The sequence below is a fragment of the Mus caroli genome, unplaced genomic scaffold, assembly GCF_978045245.1.
Source record: "Mus caroli unplaced genomic scaffold, Mus_caroli_1 scaffold_20, whole genome shotgun sequence".
Classification (NCBI taxonomy): Eukaryota; Metazoa; Chordata; class Mammalia; order Rodentia; family Muridae; genus Mus; species Mus caroli.
Window position 1 is genome coordinate 39,724,358 of NW_028227275.1, and position 11,749 is coordinate 39,736,106.

The 11,749-nt window shown below is 39.3% G+C and overlaps 1 protein-coding gene across 2 annotated transcripts in view; it reads left to right on the forward strand.

Annotated features, from left to right (window-relative positions):
* Gda (guanine deaminase) overlaps window positions 1-3,562 on the forward strand; it is a 92,066-nt gene extending 88,504 nt beyond the window's left edge. The window contains exons 13-14 of one of the 2 annotated variants that reach the window (XM_021151664.3): window positions 231-258; window positions 1,016-3,561. In XM_021151664.3, the coding sequence (XP_021007323.1) occupies window positions 231-258; window positions 1,016-1,086 (99 nt within the window). In that variant the 3' untranslated portion in view covers window positions 1,087-3,561. Of the gene's footprint in view, window positions 1-230; window positions 259-1,015 lie in introns of both variants that reach the window. The other variant, XM_029472743.2, reaches the window with a different exon arrangement.
* Window positions 3,563-11,749: the final 8,187 nt, after the last annotated feature.

Below are 11,749 nucleotides of genomic sequence, written 5' to 3' on the forward strand. Positions count from 1 at the left end.
TTTGGAAGCTGATTATGGGATGGATCCCTGGATATGGCAGTTTGCTTGCCCTGGGCTTAGGTTTTCATTTATTCATTTGTTTTTGATAACACCATTCTTAATTAAAATGTAAATTTTGTCATGGAGAAATAAATTTCAATTTCTGGACTTTGCCAACAGCATTTATCCATAAATTTTATTTCTAAATGTTCAAAAAACTATTTCTTACCACCTCTATTTTCTATTTTTAGGCTGTTATCCAGAAGTTTCTTTATCTAGGTAGGTATATTTATGTTTCTGGGCTAAATACAATGTTTTCTTTGTTCAAGACTCTTTGTGGCACATATTAAACTCTATGCATGTTAATTTGTGTTAATTCATTAAAAAACAAACAGTAGTCAGCACTGAGCTTGCGTGCTATGGCACAATGCCTAATAATTCCAAGAACGTATTAGTCTTGAGCTGGGATGTAGAGGCAGAGATAGAGCTTGATGTCAAGTCTTCTTGTGCTCCTCTTGTGTTCCACAACTTCCTTATCCTGGGACAGAACTGGAGTCACAATCAGAGCGTCATTCCCTGAGACATAATTGAATCAGGAGAGCCTACCTTCCTATTGAGTGAGCTCAGCACTGGGCAATGGTAAGCTTTGTCAGGCCACATCTGCAGGCTGCGCATGTCAATGTGCTGAGGGTGATGCTGGGGGTAGAGAGAGTGTATAGTATGTCCTCTCACGGGCCTGGAAATGCCAGCCAGCCCCTTCAGCAGAAAGGTCAGCGACGGGAGATTATTGAGCTTCCTATGATTTTCGCCTCCGATACAGAATGGAGACCCCAATCCTCAACAGGCTAGGATGTCTTGATCAAGTCATCTCCACGAGGCTATAAATGATCTGGGAGGAACAAATTTTCTACCTTTGGGGGCTTGTGTTTCTTCTTTTAAAGGCTTTTTTTTTCTTTCTTAAAATCTAAAGGACACTAAGGCACTCATTGACCCCCCAAAAAGCACAGTACAAATGATTCTTTGGTTTTAATTTCAGGAGACGACCGAAATATTGAGGAGGTTTATGTGGGTGGAAAGCAGGTCGTTCCGTTCTCCAGCTCAGTGTAAGGACCTTGGACAGCTGCGACATTCTCCTGGGAAGACATGATTCTGCAATCTTCCTTGTGCCCAGGGACCAATCAGAAAGTATATTTACAAAAATGTACCGTGTTCTTTGGATGACTTCTGTTCCTGTGTCTCCTTCCAGTGCTCACTTGGTAAATTGTTTGAAGGGAGTGCGCTGCTTCTCCACTCCGGTCTGGGAGCATTGTAATTTCATGACAGTGCCTCCCGTTGGGCTCTGTAGATTTGCATTATGCTCGCACAGAAGACATTGTTAACAGCTGGCAATGCGCTTCCAATAGTGAAGTAAAACCTTTCCATATAGGGAAATACAGGACGAGGAGATCTCCCTATGTGGTTAGACACTCTGTGCTAATGACTGAGAAAATTAGGAAACTCCAGTATGGACCAATGAGCAGATTTTTATGAGAGGGCACAAGCTAGACATTGAAAGGACATTGGAAAAATCATTGGTTGTGCTTGGAAATTAAATATAGAGAACACTCTTGGAAAAGGAGAGAACTTACTGGATTTAAAACATGCTTCTAGATCGATATTGTCTGTGGAAATTTGCACTTTGTGAAATTTGCATTTCAGGGTGTGTTATTGTTATGCTTTTCCTTCTTGGGATGAATGTCAGAACCTGAATGCCACGCGCTTTTCAAATATAGTTCTATGCTTCAAAGTGTTTGGCAGCAGTTGAGTATTAAAGATTTAAAGTCTCTTAGGGATAGTATTCACATAGCCGCAAGGCATAAATAGTGTTCTTTTTGTGTACTTCTAAGTCATCTTGATTCCTGGCTGTGAGGTGTTCTAGTTGCTTCTGTTTTATTAGATGAGAAACAAGCCCTGTGTACGTTGCTGCTCTGTAGACTGGAGTTTTCATAAATAGGGGAAGTACTATATTCCCCGGAGTTGGTAGCACCAAGGGGACAGGGTTCTTTGCAATGCTGAATCTACCCAACGCAATGCGTAATCATTGCTGTACAGTTCACCCTCCTATCAATGTGCTAGAACTTAAAAGCCAAGTGCAAGTCCCTTAAAGAATTATGGATAAGGCTCTGCAAGGCCAGTATACTGAAAGAACTCTCTGTTTGTTTGTTTGTTTGTTTGTTTGTTTGTTTTAATTTACCAAATTGTCATTGTAATTCTTGAAGATTTTTAAAATCTTAGAATAGTGAAAAGGATATAAAAATTCCATTTAATGTTTATATTTCTAGGATTTACCTGTACTAGACATCAAGGAATATTAAACAAAAGAGGGCCTTTTAGCTTTTCTAACGTATATAGTGTCCCTTCTCATACTAGAACTAAAAACAGGTCATAACCATGTGGCAGAGCTTTAGGAAACAGTGATGTGGATTCTACTTAAATACTACATTTTTCTTAATTAATTCCACCTCCTATAAACAATCAAGGACCAGGAACAGGTTTTATTAACGTATTATTTCATTCCTAGGGTTTAGGTGAGTTTCCATTGTATCTTATAACAGAGAAACCCATTAAGCAGTAGTTAGTTCTCACATCTAAGAACACACAGTTCTTCTGTTCTCCATGCTAACTCAGCAGTAACTTGTCCAGATCTATTTTCCTGGTAGAAGCACTTTTAGATCTGGTGTGTATACATTATATCTAAAGATGGTGCACATTTTAGGCTGTACTTTGTTTTATTTTTAGAGAGAGAGAGAGAGAGAGAGAGAGAGAGAGAGAGAGAGAGAGAGAGAGAGAGAATGAGAATGAGAATGAGAATGAGAATGAGAATGAGAATGAGAATGAGAATGAGAATGAGAATGAGAATGAGAATGAATTTGTTTTGTGGGATATCGGTGAGTAAATCCAACCCCTGGCTTTAGTCTGCATGTCCAGCATTTCTAGCACATCAGAAATATCAAAATGAGCTGCCAGATGCCCCTCTCCCATTTCTCTCTGAGGCTGGCAACTGGTTTAGGCTGTGTGTTTTGACTCTTGCCAAAGGATTTGCAGACCCCACACTTGTCCTCTTGAAGGGTGTGCATTTTGATGTTGAACATCAGCTTTTATTTAAACTTAAGACTCCCATGCAGTGATATAGGTAAGTGTAATTCTGGACGCAGGAATAGCAGGGGTCATGTAACACCATCCTGTTGAGACTCAAGTTAGTCCTGATCATGTGCTGCCAGTTGAATAACTTCTAATAAAAATAAGGTGTTGAAGTGTTTACATGTACTTTGAGTACGTTGATCTCCCTGCACTTATAACATATGTGTTCTAGTTGCCCAAGTGAAGTGTTCATGAGTGTTACTTATGCTTGTTTGAGCGTCCCACACATAGGGCCAGATATCCTGCACTTTGAAATGCTGTGCTCACTTAATAACGTAGGTTGACTTTCCTAATTATGGATAGGCACTGTTCCAAGCCTATCTCAGTTGTCACTTTATGTTTGAATGGTTTGCTCTCTGTAGAAGAAAGGAAAAGAGAAACAGAGGGGGGGGAGGGAGGGAGGGAGAGAGGAAGGGGGAGAAGGAAGGAAGGAAGGAAGGAAGGAAGGAAGGAAGGAAGGAAGGAAGGAAGGAAGGAAGGAAGGAAGGACGGACGGACGTTTGTCCTGCCTATTCCATACCATTTGAATAATTTCTCTAGAGTTTTTAATGGACTTCATTGTAAAAGGTTAGAAGGCATTAAAAGTTATCATGTGTGTTATATTTATAACATATTCTTGCAGCCAAAACACAAAAGTAGACTAACCAAGTTGAATTTGATTTAGAAAAAGGCAAGGGAGGGATTAGGGGCATTAAAAATAAGAGGTTAGAACCTAAGAGGTCATCCTTATCTACAGGGCCAAAGAGGCTAGATTCCTCTGTTGTGTTATCTTACCTGGTTCTTTACTTACACTGTCAAAGACTTCACAGTCCCAGAGGGTAGGCCGGGAGGGGGCCTGTCTAAATTAATCCTGTGAACACTGCATTGGTTTGCTTCTTTAGTGAAAAACATTTCAAGACAAATGAAAGGAAATGATAAAAAAAAAAAAACCAACCCTCTTCATTGCTTTGCTGATTTTGAGGTATGCCCTTGAATATCCCCCAAATCAAACAGAGGCAACATGACTGCCAGATCTGGCAATATGTTCTAAATCTTCACTCTCTACCAGATTATTTCTATTTTTAAGCTCTTTCACGTTGGAATCAGACACATGGGAAGCCTTCCAGGCACACTGGGATGCACATTGTATCAGTTCCATCAGTGTGTATATGTGGAAGATACCCAGAACTCCGTGCTTCTGTAGACTAGTGGACATCTTTTAAAGTTGCTGTTGCTGGACTATGCAAATATTTGAAAAGAGTTATCTTAGCTGTTAACAGGTAGAAGGAGACATGTATCGTGGGCAATGACACAAAATAAATCTTAAATTACAGGGACTCTATGATACATTAAAAAAAAAAATTGAAGACCAAAAAGAGATGTTTGCCATTTCTAATCTCCTAGCTGCTGCATGTATGATTTTGCACAATACACTTTATAATGTCGTGGGAAGAAGTAGACAGGGGAGAGGTCACTGAGAGAAAACTCTTGATATTCATTGCCACGCATGTTTTAAAGTCTACCCCCACCTTCCTGTCCATCTCCAGCACTGAACATGAGAGATGCAGTGTTGAAGGGTTAATTTGTGGACCTAGTCCATGTTTAGTGAAATGCAATGTCAAGAAAGTCAATGAGGAAATGAAATGTAAATTCTGAGCAGCCATTTACTGGGTTACTTGAGCAACCAATCATTATGAATTTCTGTTATTTGGCAGTGACTTATCTGTCTATTTCTTACCCAAAAAGCCCATCAGAAGGCGTTCCTTACATTATTGTTAACCTGATTGCTGTTCTTAAGGATAGAGACATATATGTGTATGTAGTCAAGGGGACATCCTGCCCCTCGGCATCTGTACGATTTGCTTATTGTTAATGTACTGAGTAAGCTCCTTTGTGCATCAGGAAACAAAAATTAAATGAGATTTTGTGTTTCCATTGGTGTGTGTTGTGCTTGCTTTTTGCTTTGGTTGCAATTCCTATCAGTTCGATGGAAGAAGGATGAGTCTGATAATGCAGCTTTCCTTTTTTTATAATGGATTGAAAATGGACTATAGTATTTCTCTGTGGGTCAACATACATCTTCCGTCATATGATACTCACTTCCCACTCCTTTTTAAGTGACGCTGCTGCAGTGGCTCTTCTAGACTGTCAGCTTGTTTGGGTTGATTAGGGGAGTGGTAAAAATGTGTTCTAGTTGTGTCGATAAGGAAGTGCACGTAATGACTAGATCATTAGATCATGAAGACTGTGGCCTAAAGAACAATTTAATACACTGACAAATACAAATGTAGACTATAGTACTTGGAAGGGGTGGAACAAGAGCAGGTGAGGCCCTCATGGGAAAATGTAGGTCACTAGAGACATGTTATTAGGGGTCATTTCTTGGCCTCTTTCTAATACTGTTCCATTCAGCTTCCTGTCTGCCATGAAGTAAATCATTCTATCATGCCCTCCATGCCATGATGGACAGATACCTGTGGTACAGTGAGCAAAATAAGCCATTCCTCTATTAAGCTGTTTATATCTCCTAACATAGCTATCATTCTCATCCCTTTGGAATCTGATCATGATGCTATTGGTTTTGGCATCACTGGCTTTTCTTATTATTTAAGGCACATTTGTTTTTAATTTATGTGTGTGCGCAAGTGCCTGCTATGTATACCATGTGAATACAGATGCTGGTGAAGGTGAGAGGAAATGCTATATCTCCTGGAACTGAAAATATGGGTGGTTCTGAGCTTCCTGATGTGGGTGTTAGGAGCTGAACTCAGGTCACCTGCAAGAGCAGCAAGTGTTCTTAGCTCTTGAGCCATCTCTCCAACGCTATTTTTTTTTTCATGTTTTAAAGCTACAACCCAGAGTAAGAAATACAGGTCATGCCAAGAATCAGCGCACTGGAATGTAGGAGAGGTAGATCTAAGGGGAAGTTGGTAGCTACAAGAACCTGCATTTGAAAAACCAGGAAGCTCTCAAATAACCTAATGAAACATCTTTGAAACCTTAGAAAATCAAGAACATAAGACATCTAAAACCAAAGAAAGAAAAAAATAATAAAGATCAGAGTTGAAGTTAATGAGTTAGTAACCAAAAAAAAAAAAAAAAAACCCCAAAAAGTCAACAAAGAGGAAGAATTAAAGAGTTGGGTTTTTTTAATGGTGAAAGAAAGAAAGAAAGAAAGAAAGAAAAAAAGAAAGAAAGAAAGAAAAAAAGAAAGAAAAAGGAAAGAAAGAAGGAAGGAAGAGAACAAACTCTTAGCTAAGCCAACTAAAAGAAAAAGACCTAAATTAATAAAACTAGAGTTGAAATTGAGATATTACAGCAGATACCTTGAAAACAAGAGGATCACTGGAGATCATTACAGATCTTGAAAACTCACATTCTCACAAACTGGAAAAATCTAGAAGAAATGGGCAAATTTCTACACATATGCTTACCATTTGAGTAAAGAATATATTCTCTAATCTAAACAAACAGTTGGAAAAATGAGATTGCACAAGAAGTCTCTCATCAGAGAAAAGCCCAGGACCAGACACATTTACAGATGAATTTTACCACCCACTTAAAGGGTCGGGTGGGGGTGGGGGGATTAGGGCGGGGGAGGCTTTGGGGATAGCATTTTAAATGTAAATGAAGAAAATATCTAATTAAAAAAGAATCAATGAGAAAAAAAAAAAGACCAATAGGGCTCTTCATACTATTTTATAAAAGAGAAACGGAAGAATAAAAAACTCATTTTATGAAGGAAGATGCACTGATACAAAGACCAGATAACAACAAAAAAGAAATATTAATTTACATTATGTACAGAGATACAAAAATAATAAAGTACAGCAAATTTAATTCAGCACATTAACATCATGACTAAGTTGGTCCCATCCTAGGGAAGTAAGCTTGGTTTAGCAGCCATTAATTGATAAACATGTTAGATCAGAGATACAATAGAGACCAAAAGTCATGTGATCATCTCAATAGACACAGAAAAGCCTTAGATAAGTTTCTTTTTGTTTGTTTGTTTGTTTGTTTGTTTGTTTTTCGAGACAGGGTTTCTCTGTGTAGCCCTGGCTGTCCTGGAACTCACTTTGTAGAGCAGGCTGGCCTCGAACTCAGAAATCCATCCACCTGCCTCTGCCTCCCGAGTGCTGGGATTAAAGGCATGCGCCACCACTGCCCGGCTAGATGAGTTTCAATACTGCTTCATGTTAATAACTCTGAAGAAATTAGGAATAGAAAAATCATACAGCAACACCAAAGACCACAGTTGTTAGGTCTGAAGCCAATACTTTACTGAAGGGGAAAGGGGAATGGATTGTCTCTGAAATCAGGAGCACGATAGGATGTCTCATTTTATCCTTCTCATCAAATCTAGAACTGGTTATCTTAGCTACAGTAATAAGGCAAGAGAAATAAAAGATATACAAATGGGGAAAAGAGAAGTTAATTTTCTCATTTGTAAATGTTATGATCTTATACTTAAAATACCTTGAATAGTCTACCAGAAGACTCTTAGATCTGATAAGTGCTTCCAGAAAAGTAGCAGGATACAAAATTAATATATCAACTCATTAACTTAAAAAAAATTAGTTAACACTGAACAAGAAATCAGGAAAACAATCCCGTTCACAATAGCCAAGACAAAATACACACACACCAGACAAAACAACAAAACTCACTAGCAACAAACCTAACCTAACCAAGGAGATTAAATACCTTTATGATGAAAACCTGAAGTCACAAAAGAAAGTAAATAAGGCCCTAAAGATGCAAAGACTTCCTGTGTTCACACATTAACAATACGCTTCCCATCAAAATTTCAATGACACACTTTACTGAACTTAAATCCTTACAGAAACATAAAATACCCCAATTTTGAGTAAAGAAATCAACATGACACATGTCACAATACCTGCTTTAAAACTATACTACGCTTAGAAGAACAGCAAGGTATTGGCACAAAAGATGCTGTCTTAGTCAGTGGTCTATTGCTGTGAAGAGATACTGTGACCATGGCAACTCTCAGGAATGAAAACAGTCATTTGGGGCTGGCTTACAGTTTCAGAGGTTTGGTTCATTATGTCATGGTGGGCATCATGGTGGCATGCCGGCAGACATGCTGCTGAAGAAGTCACTGAGCATTCTAGATCAGAATCTGCAGCCAGCAGAAAGAGGGAGCTACTGGGGCTGGCTTGAGCTTTTGTGACCTCAAAGCCTGCGCCCAGTGACACACTTCCTCCAACAAGGACCCCTCAAGTAGTGCAACTCCCTGATAATTAAGCATCCAAATATATAAGTCTATAGGGGCCACTCTTAATCAAATCACCAAAGATATGTAGACCAATGAAATAAAAGACAGGACTCAGAAATAATCCCATGAAGCTATACCCAACTATCTAAATTTTGACAGGTGGCAAAAATATGCATTAGAAACAAATTACCCGCTCTTCCGGTCTGACCAGCACCAGGGTAGCTAGGGCGCAGGGTCAGCTGACACTCGCCAGCTACCCACAACACCCGCCACAGGATCTTAAGACTTCTGGTGAGTGGAACACAGCTTCTGCCCCAATCCAATTGCGCGCGGGACCTGAGACAGCATTAGTTAGGGAAGCAGAAAACCGGCCTGAGTAGGGCCACAAGCCTCTTCCTGTCTAACCAGCACAGGGTAGCTAGGGCACAGGGTCAGCTGACACCCGCCAGCTACCCATGACACCCGCCACAGGATCTTAAGACTTCTGGTGAGTGGAACACAGCGTCTGCTCCAATCTTTAAACAGTGACAACAATAACAACTAACCCCAGAGATTACCAGATGGCGAAAGGTAAACGTAATAATCTTACTAACAGAAACCAAGACCACTCACCATCATCAGAACCCAGCACTCCCACTTCGCCCAGTCCAGGGCACCCCAACACACCAGAGAAGCTAGACCCGGATCTAAAAGCATATCTCATGATGATGGTAGAGGACATCAAGAAGGACTTTAATAACACACTTAAAGAAATACAGGAGAACACTGCTAAACAGGTAGAAGACATTAAAGAGGAAGCACAAAAATCCCTTAAAGAATTGCAGAACACTGCTAAACAGGTAGAAGACATTAAAGAGGAAGCACAAAAATCCCTTAAAGAATTGCAGGAAAACCAGACCAAAAGGTGATGGAATTGAATAAAACCATCCAAGACCTAAAAAGGGAAGTAGAGACAATGAAGAAAACCCAAATTGAGGCAACGCTGAAGATAGAAATCCTAGGAAAGAAATCTGGAACCATAGATGTGAGCATCAGCAACAGAATGCAAGAGATGGAAGAGAGAATCTCAGGTGCAGAAGACTCCATAGAGAACATCGGCACAACAATCAAAGAAAATACAAAATCCAAAAAGATCCTAACTCAAAACATCCAGGAAATCCAGGACAAAATGAGATGACCAAACCTACGGATAATAGGAGTAGATGAGAATGAAGATTTTCAACGCAAAGGACCAGCAAACATCTTCAACAAAATTATAGAAGAAAACTTCCCAAACCTAAAGAAAGAGATGCCCATGAACATACAAGAATCTTACAGAACTCCAAATAGACTGGACCAGAAAAGAAATTCCTTCCGACACATAATAATCAGAACAACAAATGCACTAAATAAAGATAGAATACTAAAAGCAGTAAGGGAAAAAGGTCAAGTAACATATAAAGGCAAGCCTATCAGAATTACACCGGATTTTTCACCAGAGACTATGAAAGCCAGAAGGGCCTGGACAGATGTTATACAGAAACTAAGAGAACACAATTTCCAGCCCAGGCTACTATACCCAGCCAAACTCTCAATTACCATACATGGAGAAACCAAAGTATTCCACGATAAAACCAAATTCACACATTATCTTTCCACGAATCCAGCACTTCAAAGGATAATAACAGAAAAAACCCAATACAAGGACGGAAACCACGTCCTAGAAAAAGCAAGAAGGTAATCCCTCAACAAACCTAAAAAAAGACAGCCACAAGAACAGAACACCAACTCTAACAACAAAAATAAAAGGAAGCAACAATTACTTCTCCCTTATCTCTTAATATCAATGGACTCAACTCCCTAATAAAAAGACATAGACTAACAGGCTGGCTACAGAAACAGGACCCAACATTTTGCTGCTTACAGGAAACTCATCTCAGAGAAAAAGATAGACACTACCTCAGAATGAAAGGCTGGAAAACAATTTTCCAAGCAAATGGTAGGAAGAAACAAGCTGGAGTAGCCATTATAATATCTGATAAGATTGACTTCCAACCCGAAGTCATCAAAAAAGACAAGGAAGGGCACTTCATTCTCATCAAAGGTAAAATCCTCCAAGAGGAACTATCAATTCTGAATATCTATGCTCCAAATACAAGGGCAGCCTCATTCATTAAAGATACTTTAGTAAAGCTCAAAGCACACATTGCACCTCACACAATAATAGTGGGAGACTTCAACACACCACTTTCAACAATGGACAGATCATGGAAGCAGAAACTAAACAGGGACACAGTGAAACTAATAGAGGTTATGAAACAAATGGATCTGACAGATATCTACAGAACATTTTATCCTAAAACAAAAGGATGTACCTTCTTCTCAGCACCTCACGGTACCTTCTCCAAAATTGACCACATAATTGGTCACAAAACAAGCCTCAACATATACAAAAATATTGAAATTGTCCCATGCATCCTATCAGATCACCATGGACTAAGACTGATCTTCAATAACAAAATAAATAATAGAAAGCCAACACACACGTGGAAACTAAACAACACTCTTCTCAATGATACCTTGGTCAAGGAAGGAATAAAGAAAGAAATTAAGGACTTTCTGGAGTTTAATGAAAATGAAGCCACAACATACCCAAACTTATGGGACACATTGAAAGCATTTCTTAGAGGAAAAGTCATAGCTCTGAGTGCCTCCAAAAAGAAACTAGAGAGAGCACACATTAGCAGCTTGACAACACACCTAAAAGCTCTAGAATGAAAGGAAGCAAATTCACCCAAGAGGAGTAGACGGCAAGAAATAATCAAACTCAGGGGTGAAATCAACCAAGTGGAAACAAGAAGAACAATTCAAAGAATCAACCAATCGAGCAGCTGGTTCTTTGAGAAAATCAACAAGATAGATAAACCCTTAGCCAGACTCACTAGAGGGCATAGGGAAAGTATTCTAATTAACAAAATCAGCAATGAAAAGTGAGACATAACAACAGACCCTGAAGAAATCCAAAACACCATCAGATCCTTCTACAAAAGGCTATATTCAACAAAACTGGAGAACCTGGATGAAATGGACAAGTTTCTAAACAGATACCAGGTACAAAAGTTAAATCAAGATCAGGTTAATGATCTAAACAGTCCCATATACCCTAAAGAAATAGAGGCAGTCATTAATAGTCTCCCAACCAAGAAAAGCCCAGGACCAGATGGGTTTAGTGCAGAGTTCTATCAAACCTCCAAAGAAGATCTAATCCCAGTTCTTCACAAACTATTCCACAAAATAGAATCAGAAGGTACTCTACCCAACTCATTCTATGAAGCCACAATTACTCTGATACCTAAACCACATAAAGACCCAACAAAAATAGAGAACTTC